Source organism: Anopheles arabiensis, chromosome 3 (genome assembly GCF_016920715.1).
Source record: "Anopheles arabiensis isolate DONGOLA chromosome 3, AaraD3, whole genome shotgun sequence".
Classification (NCBI taxonomy): Eukaryota; Metazoa; Arthropoda; class Insecta; order Diptera; family Culicidae; genus Anopheles; species Anopheles arabiensis.
The window spans coordinates 54218985-54246818 of record NC_053518.1 but is presented as its reverse complement, the minus strand read 5'-3'; the positions used below and the strand labels follow the sequence as shown (position 1 = coordinate 54246818).

Sequence of the window (27834 nt, the reverse complement as noted above, 5' to 3'; positions counted from 1 at the left end):
CTGAAAACGAACAGCATTTTCATGGCAGAAACAATATACCTGCTTATAAATATATTGAAAGGTATCAATGATGTTAATGAAAGATTATCCAGCACGTTAGATCTACTCTTTGATAGAGAGTTCTTTTCGTTGTTTACGTGGTCAGGAAAAAGCATACCAGAACCGAAACTACCTTTGGAAAAATATATACATGTAATAGCTCTTTTCAAATTTGTAGGCGGTAGTAACATGGTATCAATTTCAGATGGAACTGTGAAAGATTTTCTAGTTAAGAAACTTAACCATGGAAAGGCACGAAGTGATGTGAAAGGATTACGACATACGGTTAAACGTAAAAAAGAAGCTTAGATTTATATAGATATAATGGTCCATTAATTGTATAAGTTTTTTATTGAATTAATGAGTTAGGCATTTATACAATTAGGATATGAGTTGTGATTCAAGTTGTGATATGAACTATGTTGGAGTAAACGTATATGAATTTAATAAGTAAAAATTATATATGAAATACTAACTATCTGTTCTAGTTCTTAAGGCATTTCCTCCTAGCATTTTGCCTTATCCCGGGCATACTCGGCTACTTTATTCAACTCATTTTAATACAAAACTAAACTAATAAAAATATTTACCTAAACTTAAACCTTTACTTCCTATTCTAAACCTAACAGCTTACATATAACAATTATGATCTAGCTTTCAAATGTATGTAAAAGAGGACTGAAATAAAATGTATTACCCTGATCTAAACTAACTGCTACTAGCTTGCATTTAATTTCTTTTAATTCTATCCTGACTACTTCCTGTGATAAATCTTCTACCCTAGCTGTAAAGTTATAAATTATCGCCGAGCTACATGGTTGGCTAAAAGTTGGTTGTTTCTCCTTTAAGAGTCGTCCTTCTATAAAATATGAACCTGATGACTTTTCTGCAGTACAATACCTTACTATCTGATCCCCCTGTGTTAAAAACCATCCATTTCTATTGCCCTTTCTTAACATAAATTTTGGTTTGACTAACAAAATTACCTCATCTTTTTTTACCTTTAGTGATGGATACACTCTATCATCCTTTTTCCTTGCATCTGCTGCCTCTAATTGTGTTAGTTCTATTAATCTACACACTATCTGGTTTTAAGTTCTATGTCCTGTTCTAGCTAAGTTTTTCATAAACCCTAACTTGTCCTCAATACGATAAGTTGATAAAAATGGAAGAGGCCCGAAATTTTCAACATCTGCTGCTACATGTAGTAAATTATGAACGTTAATTGTTAAATGTGTTCGACTATAAACTGTGCTATATTTTAATACAAATTGTTCGAGCAACTGGCCAGCATACATCCTATCAAATAATCTTGAAGAGAATAAATTTACCGCAATGAAAAAAAGCTTATGGTGCTCAAAGGCTACATCTGATATTCTGTTTTTTAACAAAGGTATGCTAACGTGATGTAAAAATGCTGACAATTCGGACCCCTTCCAAAACCCTAAATATTTTAATGCCCTAGGCTTACGATGTATCTCTGACGGGTATTCGATCCTGACTAAAATATTCGAAATTTCTAACTGCTCCTGTTTTGACCACTTCGGAAAAGGGTGTAAAGCACCAGTTGTAAAACCTTTAAGTAATTTTTTTTTATATTCCTAGTGCGAACAAGTGAAGGTCATCGGCTATCGTTGTTTGTGTTACAATGTCTACTTCATCTATGTCTAATAATGGCGTATAATATTTTTGGTGTTTCACGTAGTCTCCGTTTCTAAATTCTTTGTCAGTGCGAACTTCAGCTGTTCCTTCATAAATTGTTTTGGTTCCGTCATGGCTGCCAACTATTTTGCACTTTATACATGCTTCCAGTCCAGGAGGATACGTTACTCCTAAAAATATATAATAAATTTGCTGTTACTTTCTGCTTTGCTTTGAAATTCTCATTTCGTACAATTAAGTTACTTATTGTATCATTCTTACCTTTGATGAACGCACGAGCTGGTGTATCTGCTACAATAGCTTTCAGGCGAAAGTCGATGGTAATTCCGTTGATATCAATGCCTTGCACCAGTACGCGGTTGATATCATCCACTAAAGGCCGGAGAAACCCTTCCAAACAGCTCGGTTTTGTCGCACCACAAAATACACCCAGCACCATGATTGGCAGTGCTGGTAGATTAACTATGTGCATTAATATAGGCCATAGCTGCGTTGGTCCACTATTATGCATCGGAAGTCCATCTACCGCAATATTTGCTTCTATCAATCTGATGACTGGTGGTACAGATCTAGAACGAAAAAGTAAAACAAAAATTACCACATGTTCATTCCAAACAGTTATATTATTCTTACCGATAATATTGTTGGAGAGTGCTTTGTATTCCTTGGTACCAAAGCTGCCCTTCTCCAACGGCCGTAAAATGTCTCTCCACCTGTTTCGGAGTCTTCAGTAACGTCTTTGCACACCTAGGAAGAGAAATATTTGTAGTTTCACGAGTCAACACCAGCAAATCACTCAATGCAGAATGCGTTATTTTATGAGTTAAAGCCCATATCCTAAGCCTGCTAGCATAAGCATTGCCTTCGGGGGCTTCATCAGCATCAAAATACTCATCCTCATTGACTTCGTCCTCCAATTCGCCTTCACTCCAATCGTCTTCCAACACCGAGCAATCAGCGTCTTCATCGTCATCAGAAACGTAATCCGCGGCTTCTGATTCCATGGGTATATCGGCAACTTCCACGGCATCCGGCTGCACATTCCCGTATGATGAAGCTGTAATGTGTAATAATATTAAATAACAAATTATTGCTCTGCTTGCGTTTTTCATATTTCATTGTTTTAACACAAACATAACTTACCTTGTTGATCGACACCGCTGCTTGTTCCCGGAAGATTTTCCTCTTCCCATTCCTTTTCAAATCGTTCCCAAATTGCTTTGGCACGCTTGCTCGCCACTCCACTTTTCTTCAAACGTTTGGACATATCCATTTTCACTTGGTTTTATGTAAAACAAATAAAAAAACAACTTTAAGTTCGAAGCAAAAGAAATCACTTTCATCCGTTTCCAACACCAGTTTGTTTTGATTTGAAAATGCACCCGCAGCTCTTGACGTTTACACACACCATCATACATTTGATGCTCTTCCACACGGATCGAGCAGATTTTTACCCTTCCCCCCCTGTTTTGCCCACATTTCGCCTGACAATTTCTACTTGGGCGTGCGAGTGAATCTTCTCGAATGCCGACCGCAATATAATAGGCCTGCATGGCTCTGAAATATTTCGTATTCAAGATTGTTGAAAATTTATAAATGAAATATTTCAAAATTTTCAGCGCTGAAATTTTAGGATTGAAATATTTCTTCGATCGGAATTCAAGCGTTTTCCCTGACATCCCGCTGCGCAAAGCGATCGAAAACTTCTCACACTCAAACTGCAAACATATTTCACAGCCCATGGCTGTGAAATATTTCGTATTCAAAATTGTTGCAAATTTATAAATGAAATATTCCGAAATTTTCAGCGCTGAAATTTTAGAATTGAAATATTTCTTCGATCGGAATCCAAGCGTTTTCCCTGACATTTCTGCTCGCTTTTCGATCGCTTTTGGCGGAAAGCGATAAAAAATCCGAACTACAAAACTGCTCGATTTTGTCGTGCGGGTCTTGATCTATTAAAGCGTTTACGGTTGTTTGAGAGAGCACTCTGTATGTGTTTTTCTCTTTCTAACAAATAAGCTCTGGTACGCGACCGTGTTGATGAAAAAATAATAATGGCCGAAAAATAGTTCACCCACGTTCTGTTTCTTTCCTCCTTCCCCTCTTCACAATACTTTCACCTCGCTTTATCAATATTGGTTCTTGCTCTCTAGCTATATTGAGCGAGATGCTGAGAAGTTTTCGATCGCTTTGCGCAGCGGGTTTCTTTTTGACTATTATGTTTAGTTTGCATTTAAATCAGTTGTGTACTTTCATATCGTATCATTTACATAAACACCAACAATCATATAAACACCAACAACAAAAACTATTTAACCTCAAAATGTCTAACGCTAGACGTGCAATGAAGATAGCAAATATGCCATTGCACGCGGTTGTGGTTATGTGCCGAAAAAAACTCTGAATCTCGTACACTATTTCGTTTGTCAAATTGTGCACGAAATATTAATCAAAAACACAGCCAAAAAGAGACATTTTTACTCACTTGGGATCTTAGTAACCGTCTTGTGTACGACCAAAAAACGCTACATAACCGTACAACCACCTACCCGGGTAGGCCATACATTTTGTATGGAAGAATTTCGTGGTTAAAAGCGTATATCTTTTGAATTACTTGTTACATTTGAATGAAAATTGTCTTATAGGTTTATAATAATGTTTTAAAACATATCGTAGTAAAATTAGAATTTTAAAAATCCTATCAATATTTTTTTCAATCAAAACTGTGCTGTAACTCCAACACCCCAACCGGCCAAACCGCAAGTTATGAATGCAATTATTAAAAACAATATTTAAACATTGTTGGTTTTTTTTTTAGTTTTTGCTCATGGGTAGAAAACATCTTTTCTGAGGCATTTTTCAAATTTTAAGCCGATACGACTTCCTAATACAAAGATATTTTGGAATAAAGATGCGAAACTTACCCGGGTAGGGGGTCGAACACATGACGCTTAATCTAGAGGTCTCTGTACATAACAAACATTCAACCAATAATGAACATAAAACCGATGTTTATCGATGGTAACTAGTTGCAGTGCTTAATGCAAACTTTATTTGACCCATATATTAATTATCTTATTTTAATTATGACTTCATTGCAGTTATTGCTGGAGCTTATTTTGATGGTACATGTTTGTCAAAGAAATCGTAGTCTTATCGAATGCGAGTGTGGACAATTAGGTCCATCTATCAGATGAGCGACGAACGAACAGAGTTTCAATTTTTAGTACTTATATCCTCCTGCATTAGCACCACCTTGGCCAAGTCCTTCTGGATATTTTGCTTCGCCTTCGTATGATACCTAAAATAACAACCAATCTAAATTTAAAACATCCAAGACTCTTAAATTTTATTTAAATACAAACTTCTGCATTGTAACCATTCTTCCAGTCAGCAGTATAGCGCACAACTTGTGTACGTCCATCCGGAAGTTGAACTCGATACTCGCCACGAGTCACATCTCCATCACTCACTGCTTTATGAGAATAATCATTTTGAGTTTCAATGTCATTCACTTTGTAGTGGAAATCGAAAGGCATTCCAGGTTCATGATGATGCTTCAAACATTAGAAAAAACACATTAATAATTCATTCATTTGTACGTTCCAAACTCTAGGTACTAACGTTATCCTGAGAAGGTGGACCATAAGAGGGTGCTGGACGTCCAGGAGAAGGCTGTGGTTGAGGCGAAGAGGGAAACTGCTGGTTTGGTTTGTCATAAGCATAACCTTTATCCGGGGGCAAATATTGATTGTTTTGTGCTAATGAATCAACCAACATTAAAATAATGCAAACAACAACACACTAGAGAAAGGATATACGAATCATAAAAAATATAAATATTGATGTGTATATTTAAATAGCACAAAGATACAGGATTTAGGATTTCATTATAAATAACTACACATCCTACAGCGTTCCTACAGCGACTCAAGTTTTTTTTTTAGATATGCACAATGGACTCATTATAATTTCACGGTCAATTGACCAATTTGAGTTTGATTTTCTAATTCAGGGGTCTTCAAACTTTTCAGTTCGCGGGGCGCAGTGCTTCACATATAATGGTGTTGAGGCTCATTTTTCCGTTGCCTGTATCTAATGCGAACGTTTCAATTTCGTCTTTATAAGAATAAACTACCATAATATACAAAACTCCTATAGCTTTCTATTGCCGTAGTTTGGAGACCCCTGTTCTAAATAAAGCATTTTATATACTGCGTATAATGTGGAATGTGAGTGCAGTATAACCCAACTAGGCAAAGTACTATGTAACAACATATTTAGAAACATCAAGTTTTATTGGAAAAGAACCTGTTATCTTACAGAATGACATTAAAGCATTTGTTACAATTACAGCAATACAAAAGACCAACGAAAAACAGATCATTTGCGGGGATAGTGAACACACGTGAAGGATGAACCCATGCAAAAAAGAGCTAAAAATAGAAATGAACATTCGGATTCACTCCCCTCCCTCGTATTCCAATTCATGCTCATGCGTCATCCTTGATGCTACCAACCACATCGCTAATTCTACTTCGAATCACTTTGCCAGTTGCGCCGCCATATTACACCTGTTTTCATCTACGTTCGAATCTCGTGCCATTTGCATCGAATTGCAAACCGCCTGCCAGTGCTGCAAAATGTCACTATTAATGTCATTGAAAAACTGACTTAAACAAAATCCATATCAGCGTCACGTACTCAATTGTGATAATTAGAGGTGATACTCAGAACGATTGATGTGAATAATATATGCTCATGACATGTTTGCGACCATCGCTTGGTCAGTCACTATATCACGACTTTTTTTGCTGTGATTAATTTTGCAAAATGTCACTGACGTAGTCATGACAAATTCTGGTTCAAACAAAATCATCTCAGCGTCACGAGCTCTACTGCGAAGATCAGAGGCGAGCCTCAAACAGTTGGTGCGACCATCGCATGCTTGGTGACATTGTGTGCAACCAACTCGTGTTCAATCACTTGGTCGCGACATTTGCAGTCGGTGATCATCGCGATGGTCACGGGAGATATGCATTGCGTGCGAGTGGTTTCAAGAAACAAAATGAGCTTGTTTTCTCGCTCTGTTTGACCCGACACATAATTAAAACAGATAGAGGGAGAACGCATGCTCATTTTGTTGCTAGAGCCCACGCGCCAAGTATATTCCAAGAATGTCGCGATTATCCCCGACAACAATGTCGTGACCAAGTTAGTGACCAAAAGTTTGGTGCTAAACAAAAAGTCACCAAGCATGTGATTGATTCTCCAACTGATTGAGTATAGTCACTGATCATCTCAATTGTGTACGTGATCTGATTTGAACTTCGTTTCAGTCATGAGTGTTGATGATTGAAACAGTGGCATTTGGCAGCACTGTTCACAGCCAGAAAAAAACATGATAATGCTTGCGCCGGCATTAAGCTAAGCTTGTCAGTCAGAGTATCGCGTTGGACTCAAAAATTCACATGTCGTGTTCAGCATGTCATGGCGCACTTTTATTGACTATCAGCAATGAGCATCAAGCTACCACGGATATGTTCATTGTTTTCGTTGGTGAAAATCTCGTGATACTCATGACATTTTGCAGCACTGCCGCCTGCTTCGAATCGCATGCCACTACGATCGAATGCGTGCAATGATGGTTGAATCGCGTTTCACTACGGTCGAATCGTCTGCCACTACGATCGAATCGTGTGCCGCTACCATTCCCGCTGCGCAAATTCGAGCAGTTTCCTGCGCAGAAAATGTACCAAAGCCTGCGCAGATTTTGGCTGGTCTCCCGCGCGGGACTTCAGCGATTCCTGCGCAGGCCTGCGCAGGTTTAGCGCCATCTGTTGGCGAAATGGACGAACTATTAATGGCGGCGGATAAAAAAAAAACGGTCAAAAAATTTAAAATTATTGGCGCCCATTTTTTGTCCACTTCTTCTCCCTCCCTCACCCTGCCTTGCCTTACTTGCGCTTCTGCCCGTGCCTTCCGCCGCCAGATGATTGGCAGTTGCGGTGTATGCGTTGAAACTCATATGTGCATTGCGGTTGTGTATTGTTATTGGTGGGTGTTAGCATTTATTAATTTGTGTGTGGGCTTGAGACGCCGAGACCGTGAGCGGTTTCGGACACTCCTGAAGCAGGCCAAGACTGCAAAGCGGTTGTAGCGCCGGATAAGTACACCTGTTTCCAGCTACGTTCGAATCACGTGTCGTTTGCATTGAATCGCAAACCGCCTGCTTGGAATCGCATGCCACTATGATCAAATGCGTGTATCTACGGTTGAATCGCGTGCCAATACGGTTAAATCCCGTTCCACTATGGTAGAATAGCGTTCCAGTATGGACGAATCGTGTGCCACTACAATTGGATTTCTGAAAGGTGGCTTTCAGAAATCTAATGGTAGCGGCACACGATTCGATCATAATGGCACACGATTCGACCGTAGTGGTATGCGATAGTGATGGGCGTTTCGGAACGCACCAACGGCTCCGGAGCCGGCTTTTACTTTTTCCCGGAGCCGGCTCCGCACCAACGGCTCCGGAACCGGCTCCGCTCCGACGGCTCTGGAGCTGGCTCCGTTCTGGAGCCGGCTCCGTGGGAGCGGAGCCGGCTCCGGAGCCGTGGAAGCGGAGCCGGTTCCGGAGTCAAGGGAGCGGAGCGTTTCGAAAATTGTCGTTTTTTCGAAATTGTCTGGAGCCGGTCGGAGCCGGCTCCGGCTTCGGAGCCGTTTTGCCCATCACTAGTATGCGATTCATCCGTATTGGCATGCTGCGATTCAACCGTAGATGCACGCATTCGATCGTAGTGGTATGCGATTCGAAGCAGGCGGTTTGCGATTTTATGCAAACGGCACGAGATTCAAACATAGCTGGAAACAGGTGTAAGTAAGTAAGGCCTTGAGACGCTGTGGGAGAAGCTGGATTGGGATTCAAAGTGTTATCGGTGTATTGATGGTTTATTTTATTTCGTGCCGCTGCTGATAAGACCATTCGATGCCTCTGCCAATCGAGGGTGAAGAAGCCTATTTAAAACAAGCGTAGGAGAACGTCTAAGGCCGAGCAGCCATGGGGATTCTCAGCGCTCATTTTCTCAAGCACTCATGAGTGCTTTTGAGAGATCCTCGTTCTCAGCGTTTGTCGAATCGGAACAAAATCAGTTTTGAGAATCTTTGAGAAAGTTGAAATATTCAGAAATATTATAACTGAAATATAAGTAATTGTGCTATTTGTTTTTCGATAACCACTTTGGAAAATGTATTCAATATTTATAATTGAAAAAAATTAAAAAAAAAACCTGCGATCAAAAACATATTTTCTATTTAAAGCTCTAAATAAAATTTGAGTGGCTTTATCAGTTTCTCAAAGTGAGAAAAATTGACAACGGCCACGAGCTCACGTCTGAGAACAAGTTTTGAGTGCTTGAGAAACTTAAATGAGTGTTTGAGAATGATTTCTCAGCTTGAGAAAGCCCCATGGCCCCGCGGCCTAAGATTAATATATATTTTTTTTAATTTGAACATGTTTGACGCTTCAACGACCTTCTAAGCACCTTGTAGCAATGTATAATGGCAATATAATATTTGTTTTTATATGTGCCGAAATCTGTCTCGAGTTTTCGGGTCTCGACACACACACGCATACACACAGCGCGGGGTAAATGATCGTTCACTCTGTCATGCCGCGATCCCCATCCCCGCCCGGCGCTTTGGATGAGGATGCGCTACAAGATAGCTGAACCAGACTTTTTTCCCGATAAGGTAGCCGTGATCGATCATGCGTGGAGGGGGGGGGGGTCTGGTGGCCCGTTAAATATTGCGAGGGTTGCGTGTGGTATCATCTGCTCGAGATCTTATAATATATGACATAATCTTTGATTATTGGTCATAAATTATATTTTTTTCGGTGGTATTCATCGAAAAGATCACTAGTTCTAATTTTGTGGATATTTGCAAAATAAAATGTCAACCCGTTAAACATTGCGAGGGTTGCGTATGGTATCATCTGCTCGAGATCTTATAGTATGTGAAATAATCTTTGATTTTTGCTCATAAATTATATTTTTTTCGGTGGTATTCATCGAAAACATCACTACAGTAGAACGTCGATTATCCGGGCAGCTCGGGACCGGACGGTTGCCGGTTAATCGATTTGCTCGGATAATGGTCCAAGAAATGTCATTTTCATACAAACATTATTTTATTACTAGTTTTTTATTAGTTTTATGATAAATCCAACTTGAATAAATCGATTAATCGTTAGTAAAATATTATTTTAATCAATAACTATAGGTTTAACAACTGTTCATGAACGAAAATGAATTTCGAAAATATCACTAGACACTACAGAGCTGCTCAAAAATCTGGTTGCCCACTTGACTATCGCTGCAAATGTTCGCTGTACGTTTGAACAGCTGTCACATTTATGCTCACGGTTAAGCCGCCCGCCGGGTAATCCGCCCCCGGATAATCGACGTTCTACTGTAGTTCTAATTTTGTGGATATTTGCAAAATAAAATGTCAAAATTCAGGTGTTTAGTATGCTACAAATCGCTCTGTTACCCCGTCAAACAATGCGAGGGTTGCGAAACATTTCATGTGCTCGAAATCTTATCGTATTTTAAAAAATCGTTGATTTTTATTCAAGAATTATATTTTGTGCGGTAGTATTTGGCGAAAAGATCACTATTTAAATTTTTGTGGATTTTTGAAAACTAAAATGTCAAAATTCAGGTGTTTAGTATGCTACAAATCGCACTGTTATACCTGCTCTCGAAATGCTATAATTATAACTGCTAAAACTAGGTGTGAAAAAACTACCAAGGCTCGCAAGCTCTTTAATGCGAGGTCTCTGGGGCGGTGAACTTGTATGGCGTGCGAGCCCTCGCGCACCCTCGCAAATCCCTGTCAATTGCATGGCGGGATTAAAGAGCTTGCGAGCCTTGGTAGTTTTTTCACCCCTAGTTTTAGCAGTTATAATTATAGCACCCCGAGAGCAGGTATAACAGTGCGATTTGTAGCATACTAAACACCTGAATTTTGACATTTTAGTTTTCAAAAATCCACAAAAATTTAAATAGTGATCTTTTTGCCAAATACTACCGCACAAAAAATAATCCTTGAATAAAAATCAACGATTTTTTAAAATACCATAAGATTTCGAGCACATGAAATCTTTCGCAACCCTCGCAATGTTTGACGGGATACTAAACACCTGAATTTTGACATTTTATTTTCGAAAATATCCACAAAATTAGAACCAGTGATCTTTTCGATGAATACCACCGAATAAAAAATATATATTATTAGCAAAAATCAAAGATTATTTCATATACTATAAGATCTCGAGCAGATGATACCACACGCAACCCTCGCAATGTTTAACGGGATAGTAAACTGTTTGTTTACGTTTGAAAGCTGTTTCTTTCTTCGCTGATGGCAATTCGTTTGTAATATTCTAATAAAACGTAATTATTTACTGATTAAACGTAAAATCCTTGTTATCAACGAATATCGTGGCCCTTTGTTGATGGTAAAATCCTTGTTTTCAACTAATATTCGGTATTCGTTGTTGATGGTAAAATCCATGGTTTCAATTAATATTCATGGGGTTTACCTATAATCAGAGAATAATTCCCTTTTATTAGTATTTTACAAACGAAATGCCGTCGGCGAAGAAAACCAAGCTTTGAAACACAAACAAACAGTCTGCTGTGCCCTACCTTTCAGAAATCCAATGGTAGCGGCACACGATTCGATCGTAGTGGCATATGATTCGACCGTAGTGGAACGAGATTCAACCGTATTGGCACGCGATTCAACCGTGGATGCACGCATTCGATCGTAGTGGCATGCGATTCGAAGCAGGCGGTTTGCGATTCGAACGTAGCTGGAAACAGGTGTATTATTCATGGCCGTGCTATTTGCTTGTTTTTTTGTATGAAGTGGTACTGATACTAAATGAATGAAAAGAAATAAATAAAACAATGAAAATAACAGATTGACTATTAAACACGCATTTCTAACAATGAGTAAAGGGGTCTGAAGTTACTGGAGCTGCATGTTTTAAAAAGAAATCAAAACTTTAAATCATCAATGAAAACAATAAAAATGGAATTGAACTCATGTCGACCATAGTGCAAACATTACACCATTACCATTTGACCATTAGGCCATTAGGCCATACGGCCCGTTGAAGATTAAATAAATAATAATAATAATAATAATAATTACTAGTTCATGAACATGAATCGTTATCTATCAGTTTTAAACCCTTCAAATACAGAAGAACGTCGATTATCCGGGTAGCTCGGGACCGGACGGTTGCCGGTTAAACGATTTGCACGGATAATGTTCCAAGAAATGTCAAATTCATATAAAAATTATAAAATTCACTAGTTTTATGTTTAATTTACTTTGTATCAATCGATGAATCGTTAGTATAATATTATTTCAATCAATAATTATAGGATTAACAAATGTTCATGAACAAAAATGAATTTCAAAAACACCACTTGACACTACTGAGCTGTACAAAAAACTGGTTGCCTTCTTGGCTATTGCTGCAAATGTTTGCTGTACGCTTGAACAGCTGTCACATTTATGCGCACGGTTAAACAGCCCGCCGGTTAATCCGCCCCCGGATAATCGACGTTCTACTGTATAGCACAATGAACAAAGAGATGTGTAAAAGTTCATCGATGCGTGTGAGAGAGTAGAGCTGACGAATAGAAAGAGATGGCATGAGTTTATGTTCATTATCCCCGAAAAATTTCGCTTGGGTAAGTCACATTGCACGAAAACCAGTTTACACCGAATTGGCTATGAAAACCCTGTATTGTTTGTTATGTGTGATTTGTTTGTTATGCGTGATGCGTTAAAGGAGGCCCGCACGACAAAATCGAGCAGTTTTGTAGCTCGAATTTTCGATCGCTTTCCGCCAAAAGCGATCGAAAAAGCGAGCAGAAATATCAGGGAAACGCTTGGATTCCGATCGAAGAAATATTACAATCCAAAAATTTCAGCGCTAAAACATTCGGAATATTTCAGTTATAAATTTTCAACAACCCGTCAAACATTGCGAGGTTTGCGAAAGATTTCATGTACTCGAAATCTTATGGTATTTTAAAAAATCGTTGATTTTTATTCAAGGATTATTTTTTGTGCGGTAGTATTTGGCAAAAAGATCACTATTTAAATTTTTGTGGATTTTTGAAAACTAAAATGTCAAAATTCAGGTGTTTAGTATGCTACAAATCGCACTGTTATACCTGCTCTCGGGGTGCTATAATTATAACTGCTAAAACTAGGGGTGAAAAAACTACCAAGGCTCGCAAGCTCTTTAATCCCGCCATGCAATTGACAGGGATTTGCGAGGGTGCGCGAGGGCTCGCACGCCATACAAGTTCACCGCCCCAGAGACCTCGCATTAAAGAGCTTGCGAGCCTTGGTAGTTTTTTCACACCTAGTTTTAGCAGTTATAATTATAGCATTTCGAGAGCAGGTATAACAGTGCGATTTGTAGCATACTAAACACCTGAATTTTGACATTTTAGTTTTCAAAAATCCACAAAAATTTAAATAGTGATCTTTTCGCCAAATACTACCGCACAAAAAATAATCCTTGAATAAAAATCAACGATTTTTTAAAATACCATAAGATTTCGAGCACATGAAATCTTTCGCAACCCTCGCAATGTTTGACGGGATACTAAACACCTGAATTTTGACATTTTATTTTCGAAAATATCCACAAAATTAGAACCAGTGATCTTTTCGATGAATACCACCGAATAAAAAATATATATTATTAGCAAAAATCAAAGATTATTTCATATACTATAAGATCTCGAGCAGATGATACCACACGCAACCCTCGCAATGTTTAACGGGATAGTAAACTGTTTGTTTACGTTTGAAAGCTGTTTCTTTCTTCGCTGATGGCAATTCGTTTGTAATATTCTAATAAAACGTAATTATTTACTGATTAAACGTAAAATCCTTGTTATCAACGAATATCGTGGCCCTTTGTTGATGGTAAAATCCTTGTTTTCAACTAATATTCGGTATTCGTTGTTGATGGTAAAATCCATGGTTTCAATTAATATTCATGGGGTTTACCTATAATCAGAGAATAATTCCCTTTTATTAGTATTTTACAAACGAAATGCCGTCGGCGAAGAAAACCAAGCTTTGAAACACAAACAAACAGTCTGCTGTGCCCTACCTTTCAGAAATCCAATGGTAGCGGCACACGATTCGATCGTAGTGGCATATGATTCGACCGTAGTGGAACGAGATTCAACCGTATTGGCACGCGATTCAACCGTGGATGCACGCATTCGATCGTAGTGGCATGCGATTCGAAGCAGGCGGTTTGCGATTCGAACGTAGCTGGAAACAGGTGTATTATTCATGGCCGTGCTATTTGCTTGTTTTTTTGTATGAAGTGGTACTGATACTAAATGAATGAAAAGAAATAAATAAAACAATGAAAATAACAGATTGACTATTAAACACGCATTTCTAACAATGAGTAAAGGGGTCTGAAGTTACTGGAGCTGCATGTTTTAAAAAGAAATCAAAACTTTAAATCATCAATGAAAACAATAAAAATGGAATTGAACTCATGTCGACCATAGTGCAAACATTACACCATTACCATTTGACCATTAGGCCATTAGGCCATACGGCCCGTTGAAGATTAAATAAATAATAATAATAATAATAATAATTACTAGTTCATGAACATGAATCGTTATCTATCAGTTTTAAACCCTTCAAATACAGAAGAACGTCGATTATCCGGGTAGCTCGGGACCGGACGGTTGCCGGTTAAACGATTTGCACGGATAATGTTCCAAGAAATGTCAAATTCATATAAAAATTATAAAATTCACTAGTTTTATGTTTAATTTACTTTGTATCAATCGATGAATCGTTAGTATAATATTATTTCAATCAATAATTATAGGATTAACAAATGTTCATGAACAAAAATGAATTTCAAAAACACCACTTGACACTACTGAGCTGTACAAAAAACTGGTTGCCTTCTTGGCTATTGCTGCAAATGTTTGCTGTACGCTTGAACAGCTGTCACATTTATGCGCACGGTTAAACAGCCCGCCGGTTAATCCGCCCCCGGATAATCGACGTTCTACTGTATAGCACAATGAACAAAGAGATGTGTAAAAGTTCATCGATGCGTGTGAGAGAGTAGAGCTGACGAATAGAAAGAGATGGCATGAGTTTATGTTCATTATCCCCGAAAAATTTCGCTTGGGTAAGTCACATTGCACGAAAACCAGTTTACACCGAATTGGCTATGAAAACCCTGTATTGTTTGTTATGTGTGATTTGTTTGTTATGCGTGATGCGTTAAAGGAGGCCCGCACGACAAAATCGAGCAGTTTTGTAGCTCGAATTTTCGATCGCTTTCCGCCAAAAGCGATCGAAAAAGCGAGCAGAAATATCAGGGAAACGCTTGGATTCCGATCGAAGAAATATTACAATCCAAAAATTTCAGCGCTAAAACATTCGGAATATTTCAGTTATAAATTTTCAACAACCCGTCAAACATTGCGAGGTTTGCGAAAGATTTCATGTACTCGAAATCTTATGGTATTTTAAAAAATCGTTGATTTTTATTCAAGGATTATTTTTTGTGCGGTAGTATTTGGCGAAAAGATCACTATTAAAATTTTTGTGGATTTTTGAAAACTAAAATGTCAAAATTTAGGTGCTTAGTATGCTACAAATCGCACTGTTGTACCTGCTCTCAGGGTGCTATAATTATAACTGCTAAAACTAAGGGTGAAAAAACTACCAAGACTCGCATGCTCTTTAATGCGAGGGCTCTGGGGCGGTGAACTTGTATGGCGTGCGAGCCCTCGCGCGCCCTCGCAAATCGCGAATGCGAAATATTTCACAGCTATGGGCTGTGAAATATGTTTGCAGTTTGAGTTTGAGAAGTTTTCGATCGCTTTGCGCAGCGGGGGTATTTATTGACCTTTAAAATTTGCTTGTTTTGCGCAATACTCGCACACTACAGGATGTTTTCCGTGAATTGCTTTGCTTTGCACATTTTAACACGATCAGCCCGATGGCAGCACCAAGACCCAGGGAACTTTAGTGTATGCCGGTGGCAGGCCCTGTGGTGTGCCATTGAACTATTACAGGAAAACAAGAAACATTGCGCACAACTGTACTCTACCCACATCCATGGCATCGGTGCATAGGTAAAAAAATTGAGTTCTAAGAATTATTGTCCAAAAAACCTCATTCAAAACACAACAGTATTGATGAACAGAGAAGTGTTTAAAGTACAGCCTGTTCCCGAGTTACACGGTTCTCGACTTACGCGGATTCGGAGATACGCGATTTTCTAAATTTGACAGATTAAATGTCAAATCAATACAATTTGCTTCAAGAGAGGTATAAATTGCATTTTTGCTAACAAATTGAAACCGCTTAAAAGCCAGAAATACTAGAATTTTCTGCACGAATCATAACAAATAAATGATAAAGTATATAAAAGTACTACATTAAATAAAAAACTCGGAGTAATCAATATAATTTTAGTCAAAAAACGTGCAATTCGACTTACGCGGATATTCGAGTTACGCGGATTCGTTGGGAACGCAGAAACCGCGTATCTCGGGAACAGACTGTATAGGAAAATATCTCAAATTTACTACAAGCATGTTGGTTCAAAATCAACTGCTTGCATTCTAGATGCCGGTGGAACGGAATTTGATAAAGATCAGCGCCGGGTTGAACGTTTTAATTGATAGTCAAGAAAAAAAATGCATATGAATTAAATATTTTTTCCTCATAACAGCTTTTCTACACTAGGGTTACCAAATCACAGGAATACTGGCAGGATCACAAAAACTACTCGTTTACTTTAATTTTTAATGAATTTAAGTGCCTTTTTTTAACGATGAACTATCGAATTATGTTTTGCTATTTTTTATTTGCCGGTTTTAAATGAATTTTAGAGAGATATTCGTGAAAATGCGAACACTGTATTTGTTCCTATGTTCGGCAGGCTGTGCTCTTACAGCGTTTTCGAGCCCAAATAAACAATGGGGCCCTTTCCGTTTTAAGTTCGTAGGCTGAAATTTCAGCTGGGCTTATCCCAAGGTGTAAGAATTTAGAAGCCTGATTTTGATTGCTTCTGCTTCTGAATGAAGATATTAAGAGTGTTTTAAGTATTCGTGAAGCCACCAGAAAACTTGTTTGAATAAAAGTTTTCACCCGTCCTGTTAAAATCTGAGATTCAAATTAGGTTGTAAAAAACATGCTATGAGGCCACCTGAACTACATACACTTTGATTTTGGATTCCATCAGCAGATCTCTTTAATGCACCTTGGGATAAATGTAGACACCACGTTGTTTTGATATTTTTCGAGCAGGTACTCGAATCTTATTCTAGCTGTGAGGCTAGAATAATCTGGACTGAAAATTGCAGGCTAGTTTTTTATGTGGTTTTGTATGGAGTGTTTGCATGATTTCAGCCTCCAACTGTCAAACTCCATACGAAAAACTGACTAGAATCGTGAAGGGCCCTAATGTTAAGCTGCTTTACATAGCTGAACATTGTTCAACTATAAGTTGCATTTATGCGACGTCTAACTGAAATACTGATGCCTATCTAAACTTCGTTTAATCGTAAGGGCCTTAATAATCGGAGAAAAATACAGTCATTTCTCGATTGGCATTAATATGTCAAACTAAGACTTTGGCACAAAAATGCCTCTCGTATGGGTAAATAAGGCAAGAAAATAGTTCTGTCATTTTTCAAATTTATTATTAATTTTATTGATTTTCTTGGCTTTATCTGAAAGAATTATTCTTTATTAATTATGATATTTCTACACAATTTGTCTGAAGAAAGCAAGACGATTGAATGCGTATTTTTCTAATATAACTAAAAAAAAAATGCTTCACGTGGGGCAAAATGGGCAGTTACGCTTGGGGTATATGAGCAGATGCTTTTGACATATGGTCCTTGATTAGGCTATGGTCTTGTATTTGTACCCACAGTAATGGTAACAGGCACAACTTTAAAAAATCGATTTTGTACATTAGAACGTTTAAAAATATTTTAATGTTAATGTTTGTAATATCTTGTTCAATCTCGTCTCACCCCATGCGCCACAGATTAAGCTTAAACGACTGGAAAATTGAATATCCATAGAAAAAAAATGAAAGCTCCACAGCTTCATTGGTTTGATCAATAGATGGCGTATTACAACTCATCATTATATTGCTATCCTTTTCTTGCAATGTCTTTCGACAAGTTTCATCTAATCATGACCTATATATAGCCTTCTAACTTTCTGAGCAAAAATCTATATGAATGGTCGTGTGGTCAGATACGTGGGTATCAACACCAACGACCATTACTCAAATCTCACTTGCTTCAGTGCTGGTGGTTTCCGTTGGAGTTTAGTATTTAAACAAGCGTATCGCCGTTCTAGTTCTAGCGATGCATAACTTCAATGCGAACCCATACAACAGTACAGAGGAAATGAGAAAGCTCTCCTCCAAGCGATGAAGCTCAACTGGTTGGGGTATCCCACCAACAGAGAGCGCCACCAGCTTTTTTGCTATTTTTAGAATGCATGAGTCGTTTGCCGTCTGCTAAACGAAGTCTTTCTATATTCTGTTTAGGTAGAGAACTTGAGTCGGTTAGAAGCCGTTTAGTGGTCTTTAGTGGTTTAGTGGATTTGTGGCACTTGGGACCTTATATCTCTGTGAATCTTGATGAATGTCAAAACCGAAAGTGACAGTAGCAGAAAAATATAATGGGCATTCGAGTTTCGGAGGAAGGAAGGAGAGGAGGAGAAGTAGCATTTGAGTTTGAACAAGCAAACTGCAAGCGTCTTCCGATCTTCCGTTCTTCCGAAAATTTAAAACATTACATATTTAAATGTTTAAAGAGAAAACATTTCACGAAACGTGCGCAAAAGCATAGACAATTACCTAGCGCAGTTGTTGTGGCCCATATTGCCCCAGTGTTAATAGATTGAAAACAACTTATGACGAAAATACGTTAAGATGATAACTTATTATTTATTCTACTTGGTGTAACGTCCTACGTGGACATGTTGGCCAATACAAACTTTCGTGTCTTATTAAGTACCACGCTGCCGGAAAGTTAGTCCTTGCTACCGGGGACGGTCCATTTTAGATTAAAATTTGGGAAACGTGACACGCGGGTTCTCCAATGGCTAGCTGTCTGAAAGGCTATTCCGCCACCCGGTCTCTTATACAGGGTTTACCTAGCCAAACGGACGTCGTCAAAGCGTTATCGGTCGCCGTAAATACTTTTTCGGGCGACGTAAACACTCAATTGGGCACTTTGAATCGGGCAAAGTGCAGAATGAAAGTGTCCTACTCTTGAAGGTGTCAAATCGGTAGCTCTGTGTGTGTTTGATCCATTAAGTTGTTTAAAAATACGTAGTTTAATGTTGTTTAACCTTTAAGTTGGCAACCGGATACCCGGGTATTTTTTTAACTTTAAACTGAAATCACTTTTGATTCATTGCTTTTATTGACCTGAAATTTTCCGTAGCCTCCCAACTTTTAATTTCTGATTTTTTGGTGCATAAATTGTAATTTTAAACAGTCTGTAAGTATTTTATTTTGAATTTTTTTTAACTTTACCACGTAAGTTGGCAACCAGCATACCCGGATATTCCATATACAGGCGGTCCCCGAGATACACGGTACCTCTTATACGCGGATTCGGAGATACGCGGTTTTCAAAATTTGACAGTTCTTTGAGCAAATTGTACTGATTTGACACATCCATTGTGAAATACCAAATAATTTCCGTATTGATCGAATGTAAAATACCATTTGAAAAGGTTTAAAACTGTTCAATTCATTAGAAACATATCAAATAATTAATTTGGTGGCTAAAACCACCCCCTACTTGCAAAATTGCACGAAAATTAGTGATATTTTGGCTGGAAATCACGAGATTCGACTTACGCGGAAATTCGAGATACGCGGTATTTTGCGGCCGTTTTCGGTCCCCAATAACCGTGTATCTCGGGGACCGCCTGTATTTTGTATGGAGAATGACGTTTCTCTTCTTCCTCTTTTCGTATTGTGCTTATTTTCGAGTCAAATTCAAGCTATTCCAAATTTCAATTTGACCGTTATTTTTATAATAAAATGAAAAAACTTAATGAATAAATGAAATAGAAGAGAATATATGGTCGGTATTACTTGCTTACAGCATTAAAATATAGAAAGCATTGTTTACCTATGAAAAACGTTAATTTTTTGCATCAAAACGTGTGGAATACCCGGTTATGCCGGTTGCCAACTTACGTGTGTAAATCTGGTTGTCAACTCTACGGTTAACTTAGTATGCATTATTTTAAAATGTTAACCTAAATAAATCACCAAACATATAATATTATTTAAAAAATATAAAACCGAATTACATTGTACGGGCTTCAATGAAAAAAATTTAATAAGGAATTTGAATCATTTTTATTTGTAATTTAACTTAAAATAGTGAATTTTCTTACACATCAGTTAAACTAATCGCAAAAAATATTGTTTTACAAGTAGAAAGCAAGACAATATAGAGAAGGTCGCATTTATTCTGCACTATGCCCGATTCATACTTCAAAATTCTTACTAAAAATTACAGTGCCCAATTGAGGGTTTACGTCGCCCGTAAAAGGATTTACGGCGACCGAAAACGCTTTGACGACGCCCGATTGGCTAGGTAAACCCTTTAACATCCTTGATCCAACAAGATTCGCTATGTCTAATCTCATATATCTTCCAAATCCATGTATAATCATGTTGTATGTTTTTGACATACTTTACTTTGATTTGATTCAGAAAAATCATTTCTTAATTATTACTTAATTTAAATTCAATGGAGAGTGAACGCATTTTCAACAATTGCGTTTTATAACTTGGGAAAAGTGACACGCTGGTTCTCCAATGGCTAGTTGTAAGAAGAGCTATTCTACCACCTGGTCTCTTATAACATCCTTGCTTTGGACTCCGTAGCTGTCAAATGAAAATTAGTCAAAGTACACTGGGCGGACCGACCTGTAGTAATTAATAGAATTTAGTTTTGAGGTATTTATTAACGCGGTTTTGCTTTCTTTCACCATTTTAGTTACCCTGTCGAAAATAGATACACAGCCGAAAACTGGTGTAGATACTCTCATTGAAGAAAAAATAATACTAAAAATGTTACTATGTGATCACAGTATACACAGACATGGGAATTATTATATTTATTGTTCAGAATACACATCGACAAGTGAACAATAAAATCAATTGTAGATCAACCTTCAAGCTTAATAGTTGTGTTCCATTTGTTCCATTTGTACATTGTAATATTTGGTGACGAGGATTTGTGTGAATTAGAACCTTGTCATACATAAAAAATAAGAAGTACTACGATTTTCAAGACTTTGATCTAGAACTTCTTCGGATTTCAAGAGTTTGATCTAGAACCACATCGAAAATTGCTTCACCTCAAGATGAAACATTCAAGCAGTTTCTTATGGAAATTCTTGTTTCTTGCGTGACGGTGAAAACTCAAAGATGTTGTCAAAGTGAGACTGTTACTAAGAAAACTCAGTGCCATTGTCCACGATAAATATCAACATTTCATTCTACCGAAGCACCCACGAGAGTTTTCATTCGAAGAAACGGTAAAAAAAACTGAAAACGTTGTTTGACACAAGAACATTGTTAAAAGAAATTCAAAAAACAAAAAATATACAGGCGTCCCTCGAGTCAGTGGCGGATCTAACGACGATTTTGATTTTGACAGTTTAAAGTTGTCATTGAGACGAAAGACTACGGAATCGATTCCACGATCAAAATCAGTTCCGGCATTGACCTGGACATCGCAATTTGCCCCGATAACGGAATCATAATTGACTCCAGAATTAAAATTACCTCCGGAATGTGAATAAGTAATTGTATTGAAAAAGAAGTTTTAGAAGCGAAATCAGTCCGGGAATCTCTATGAGAATGGATCTTTTACTAGTAAATTTTGATTTTTTGCGTTTGTTAATACGTAGTATGATTGGACCCAAATACCTATTTTTATGGCAATGCCAAAACTAACTCCGTTTGGAAGCCGATTTTAATTTGGGAGCCAATTCGGTTTCGATAAGCGATTTCGATTCCGGAACCGATACCGATTCCGGAGCCAATTTGGGAATCAATTCTGGAGCCAATTCCGGAATCAACTCTGAAGCCGATTCCGATTTCGGAACCGATTCCGGAGTCAATTGCGATTCCGGAATCAATTCCGGAAACTGAATCTGCCCCTACTATCCGGAACTGCGAAAAACTGCGGAGCTAGTCGGAATCGATTCCGACAAAAACTTCATTTTTCCGATCACTAAATGACACATTTTGTACATCATCTTTTGTGTAAAGCAATGGTTTATAGAATGGGGCAACATTATTTTCTTTTATCAGCTTTTTGGCAATATTCCATAATGGGTTTGTGTATTTTCTTAAAATCGTGGGACTGTCAAAGGGTTAAACATTCATTGAACATGGGTCTTGCAGTTTACCATACTAAGCCAGTGTTCTTCCGTAAATACATTGTATGAATCACTATTTTTGGACATTTTTAAGAAGAGCAACACACAATCTTTTACTGTCAACCCTCTTTTATTTGAGAGCCGATGGGATTCCGACTTAAATATTTTCACATACCCGAAATATCTACAAAACCAATAAACAATTTAATTGAAATTAGATCAGGCTGTAGAAACCGCGTAACGCGAATTTCAAAAGTCGAATCACGCAGTATCCAGTCAAAATATAGCAAATGTTCTTGTAATGTAAGTAAGTCACTGACTAAATTATTTGATTTGACATTGAATAAAGGTCCACATACCTCAGGGACTACCTGTACTAATTATGATGTAAGCTCTGAAATGTTAAATAATTAAGAATAAAACAGAAAACTCTCATTCCAGCTTTGACTAATCTCCCTAAACACCCCCCTCCATCTCGCTGCAATAACAAAAAACGCTATACCACATTGGGATTGGGATTCAAAAATTCGAATCCCTTCAGAGATTCATTTTTCTCATCACTAATACAAAGAGGAGTTTCCAAACGTTTTCAATGAACATCTTGATCTGAAAATAAAAAAATAAGAAAATAAAAGTCAAGTTGTTCCTGAAACAGGATGCTCGTCCAATTTTCAGACCAAAGCGACCGGTGTCATTTACTGCATTTTCAAAAGTTGACGAGGACTTGATCATTTGGAAAAACTAAACATTATAACCCTTATCGATTTTTCTTCGTGGGCTGCACCTCTAGGGTAAACGTACCTATAGTGGTGCTAGTACCAATAGTGGTGGTATTGCACTAAAATACGTCTCATACGATAAATTAACAGTAGTTAAGTTATTTATGATAGTGTGAAATGTTCTCTAGCCTTTTACAAAGGATTTGAAAATGAAATGGGGCCATTCCATTTCTTAGTGACCGAAAAATCCATTATTTTGTGAAAGGTATCAACATTTTTCCAAAATCCTTAGGATTTTATAACGATACTCATATTCTTGTTAACGTTCTAAATGACCACATAACAACGCAATTAGTAGTTTTTTAACATAATTGTTATCAAATGATATTGTTTTATTCAAATTCATTGGCTTTTGACCATACCACCATTATAGGTACAACGAAGCAATCACAAAATATGTATTTTTTCGTAAATTCGATGTGTTTTATGGTAAAAATGGTTGTGATTGCGAAGATAAAACATATTCCAACTGTTATGTCTTGACGTATTCAGAAATTGTCATTTCTGACACTTTAAATCCATTAAAATACATCTGTACCACCACAAATTGCACCACTATTGGTACATTTACCCTAGTTATCATTAAAAAGCCGAATGGAAAAGTGCATATAAATGCGGACTATTTCACAGGTTTAAACGCTACTCTTGAATCAAACCATTACCCGTTACCTGTTCCGGAATAGATTTTTGCAAAAGTCAATGGATGGAAGGTGTTTAGCATCATTGATGCATATCTGTAAGTCGAAGTCGATGATCCCTACAAAAAATTGCTATCCATAAACACACATAGAGGTACCGATTCAATAGATTAGCATCAGGTATAAAGTCTGCTCCTGGAACATTCCAGTAGCTCATGAGTGGTATTATATCAAATCTTGAAGGTATGGAATCTTTTTTTGACAACATCATAGTCACGACATCATAGTAGAAGATTACGGTTTTCACCCTAAGGAGGAAAATGCAGTTTACTTAAAAAACAAATAAAATATTTACTTATTCGTCATACTAAAAATAAAATATTTAGAACACATCGTATATGCTAGCGTATCCTTCAAAAATTGAAGCAATAACAAACATACCTGCACCTACCGACGTTAAAAGCCTACGGTAATTTCTAGCTGCTGTTAACTTTTACGCGAAGTTTTTAAAAAACATGCATAAATGGAGACGGCCCTTGGATGAATTATTGAAGGAGGATGTTATATTCAATTGGGTAAAACACTGTGAATATTACTTCAGCAAAATTATGGAAATATTGCAGTCTGATTTGCTTTTAACACATTACGATCTAGAAACGAAATCATCATAGCAGCTGACGCATCAAAATATCGCATAGTCGCAGTGGCCTGGCGGTCCCGTGGTACAGTCGTCAACTCGAACGGCTCAATAACATGCCAGTCATGAGTTCAAGCCCAGAATGGACCTTCCCCCCGTAGCAAGGATTGACTATTCGGCTACGTGGTAATGAGTTAAGTCTCCAAAGCCTATACAGACCGGCATGTCCGTGTAGGACGTTACGCCAAATAGAATAAGATGTCGCAGTGGCCATGCACCGTTTTCAGGATGGGACAATGAAAGTAATTGCACACGCATCACACACACTTTCCAAAGCTGAAATCGGTTATAGTTTGAGAAAGAAGGTTTAGCTGCAGTACTTGTGGTGACGAAATTTCATCGGATGATTTTAGGAAAAAAATTCAAACAGATCATCAACCTTTGCTACGAATTTTCGGATAAAAAAGGTATTTCACTGCACCTAGCTAATCGTCTGCAAAGATAGGCTCTAGCATTATTATGCTATGATTTCGAAATTGAATACATATCTCCAACTAATTTTGAATATGTGGACGTTCTCTCGCAACTCATGAAAAATTAAACCAAACCAGATGAAGAGTTTGTTATAGCTTTAATACAATCCGAAGAGAACATTACAGCATCATTAGATGAATTTATTGAAACATTACTTATGACATTAAAGATAATCCGAAACTTGGATGTAGAGGTGTCCTGTAAATGAAGCAATGTAACTGTTTTAAAATGCGAGTTTGAAATTCTTCTGCAATTAATCATCTATCTGATATCATTAGATATCCTTTTGAAAATGAAAATAAACAAAGGAGAAAAAATAGCGCGCTCCCTACAAGTTTTCCTTCAGGTTTTCCGTTCGACATTATGCAGAACATTAAACGCAAAACGCAAGCTGAACTTATGTTAGGAAGGAAAATGAAAACGGTATTAACTTTGTTGGAACCCGAAAAGGAACATCAAGTCTCATTCGAGCAAGTAAGACGAAGATTTCGGAAGAGAGAAAATGTCTACGCGAAAGTGTATTCAAAAAACAAATGGACTTGGGCAGCTGGTGTTGTCATAGAGCGGATTGGAAAAGTAAATTAAACTGTTTTATTAGCCGATATACATAGTTATATACAAGTATGCAAGTAAGTAAATATACAAGTTGAAAACTCATTCGAAGCAATATCAACCAACTAAAATCAAAAACGTGTGATTAACCAGACGAAAAATAAAAAAAAACAGCTTTTCAAATATTTTGGTTGATATGTTTGGACTTAAACTGGAAATAGCAAATTTGGCAACCACAAATGAACAAAAAACAATGGTTTTACCTGATCCACCACTTTAACAGGAAATAGCAAATTTGGAGACCACCAATGAACATGAGACAATAGTTGTGCCTGATCCACTACTTTAATTGGAACCAACAAATTTGGAAACTGAACAAGAAATAATAATCGCACCTGTTCCAACACTTCCATCAGCAGAACAAGAACAACCATTACCACGAGACCACATGAGGTGAAATATACAGCGAAATGAACTATTTGACAGGTGAAATATCTGACAGATACAGCTAAAGGGTTGGGAGAGACACAAGGTCCCCTTTCGAAATTCTATTAAAACTAATATATTTTTAGGCAAAACATTCCCTAATTGGAAGAAATTATGAACTGTTGACTGAAAGTCGACACGAAGTACTCGATATTGAAGTTATTCAAAGGATTTAATTACGATTTTGTGCACGTTATTTGTTTACATTGCACATCAGCTGGTTGCTGTGATGCTTTATCCGTCAGATATTTCGCCTGTCAAATAGTTCATTTCGCTGTATATTTCACCTCATGTGGCCTCGCGGTTAAATTCCATTAATCGTCCAGTTGAACAACACAATGAAGAATAAAGACAACAAGGAGAGATCGTTACAGGACAACCAAAGAAATATTAAACGACCAGGAAGGTTCGCCCCATATTTCGTAAAATGAAATTAAAAAGGGAGATATTGTTACCATGTGATCACAGTATACATAGATATGGGAATTATTGTAACCGGGTGATCAGAGTACACATTGATAATTGAACAATAAAATCAATTGTCGATCTTCCTTCAAGCTAAATAGTTGTGTTCCATTTTTTCCACTTGTACATTATAAGAAACAAATAAGATATGAGAATACTTAACAGTGAGGCACGCGCATTCAATGAACATTTGACTATTCTCACTAGTACTGTGACAGTCATCCTCTTGTTGTATTTAAGTTCGCGAATAAATTAAATTATTATCTGATCGACAGCTTCGTCCTTTTTGCTCCTATGCATGGCCATGAGGTGAGACATCATTATCATTTTCATTATTTTTCTTTGTCGCAATTTTTAACAAAAATACTTAAAGCAAGAATCGAAGTAGTTTAACAAATATAATCACGTCTTCCATTTTTATGTGCAAACTGAAAAGAATCTGTACCTATAGCTTTTGTTCTCTCTGCGATTTAATGTGTTTTGTACCTTTAAAATACGTCTAGGGCGGTCTAGGGAATGAGTTCCATGTTGCAAAAACAAAATGTAATGCTATGGCTTAGCCCTTTCTCAACAAGCATACCGACAGGTGAATCCATTTGGTAGGGTTCCACGCAGGGGGTTTACTGGGTAAGAATCTCAATAAACACCCGTAAGAAAACGGGACTGGAAGAAGATTCCCCTTCCTGGTAAAATAAAATAAAACACACACACATTTCCACACACATATTCAACACACAATTCTCCATGATTGAATGGTTACAACCATTCTCCACGACACAAGCCCATTAATGGCCTAGGCCGACAATGGTTGTAACAACAAAGAAGAATAAGTTTGCATAACAACCAAATTGTATAGCTATTCAACCCAAATGAAATTTAGTTGGTATGTTTTGTGCTAACCAATTTGTTCCTTATATTATATAAAATTAAAAAAATATTGCAAACTGAAGAAATTAAAATGTTTTAAACATTATCACACTATAGTTTTTATTCTATTTACTGTTTACTGTAGCTAATGCATAGCATACTTAGAAAGTATTATAGGTTTTTGAAATCATTTCGGTGAAAAAGTAATGAGTTTCTTAAAGCAAAAAAGAGCAATTCTTATAAAAAACTACGGCTGATGATATAGATATTAATTTGAACGGCATCCTATGTCATATGCAACAAAAACACTCTCTACTAAAAAAAATGCATGCTAAAAAATCTTCTATAGAATATTGCAATTAATACAATAAAAGCACTACTTTAAAACACGTTGATTCCTTAATCCAACACATTAGTGTTAGTTTTGGAATTATATCATTACTTACCAGAATTTTCATCGCGATTTTTAAAACTATTTGGTACACAAAATTTGTACACTAAACCAATAAATACTCAAAGCAAATTTTTAAACAATGTTGCACTTTATACTGGGGAGCTTTTTGGATGTTAAAACAGTCGTATCCTGTGATGGACTATTGCTCGATTGTACATTGTGATCAGCCTT

General features: G+C 37.3%; 2 protein-coding genes across 2 annotated transcripts; both read right to left on the bottom strand.

Annotated features, from left to right (window-relative positions):
* Positions 1-524: 524 nt before the first annotated feature.
* On the bottom strand, positions 525-4725 carry LOC120903144. The gene is made up of 5 exons (XM_040312394.1): positions 4629-4725; positions 2845-2979; positions 2335-2758; positions 1963-2270; positions 525-1871 (listed from the first exon to the last, which is right to left on the bottom strand). Exons 1-5 carry the CDS (start codon positions 4648-4650, stop codon positions 1633-1635), a joined length of 1128 nt encoding a protein of 375 aa, XP_040168328.1. The 5' UTR covers positions 4651-4725; the 3' UTR covers positions 525-1632.
* LOC120903145 (pro-resilin) lies at positions 4716-27834 on the bottom strand. The gene is made up of 4 exons (XM_040312395.1): positions 27656-27834; positions 5329-5508; positions 5070-5261; positions 4716-5005 (listed from the first exon to the last, which is right to left on the bottom strand). Exons 1-4 carry the CDS (start codon positions 27665-27667, stop codon positions 4928-4930), a joined length of 462 nt encoding a protein of 153 aa, XP_040168329.1. The 5' UTR covers positions 27668-27834; the 3' UTR covers positions 4716-4927.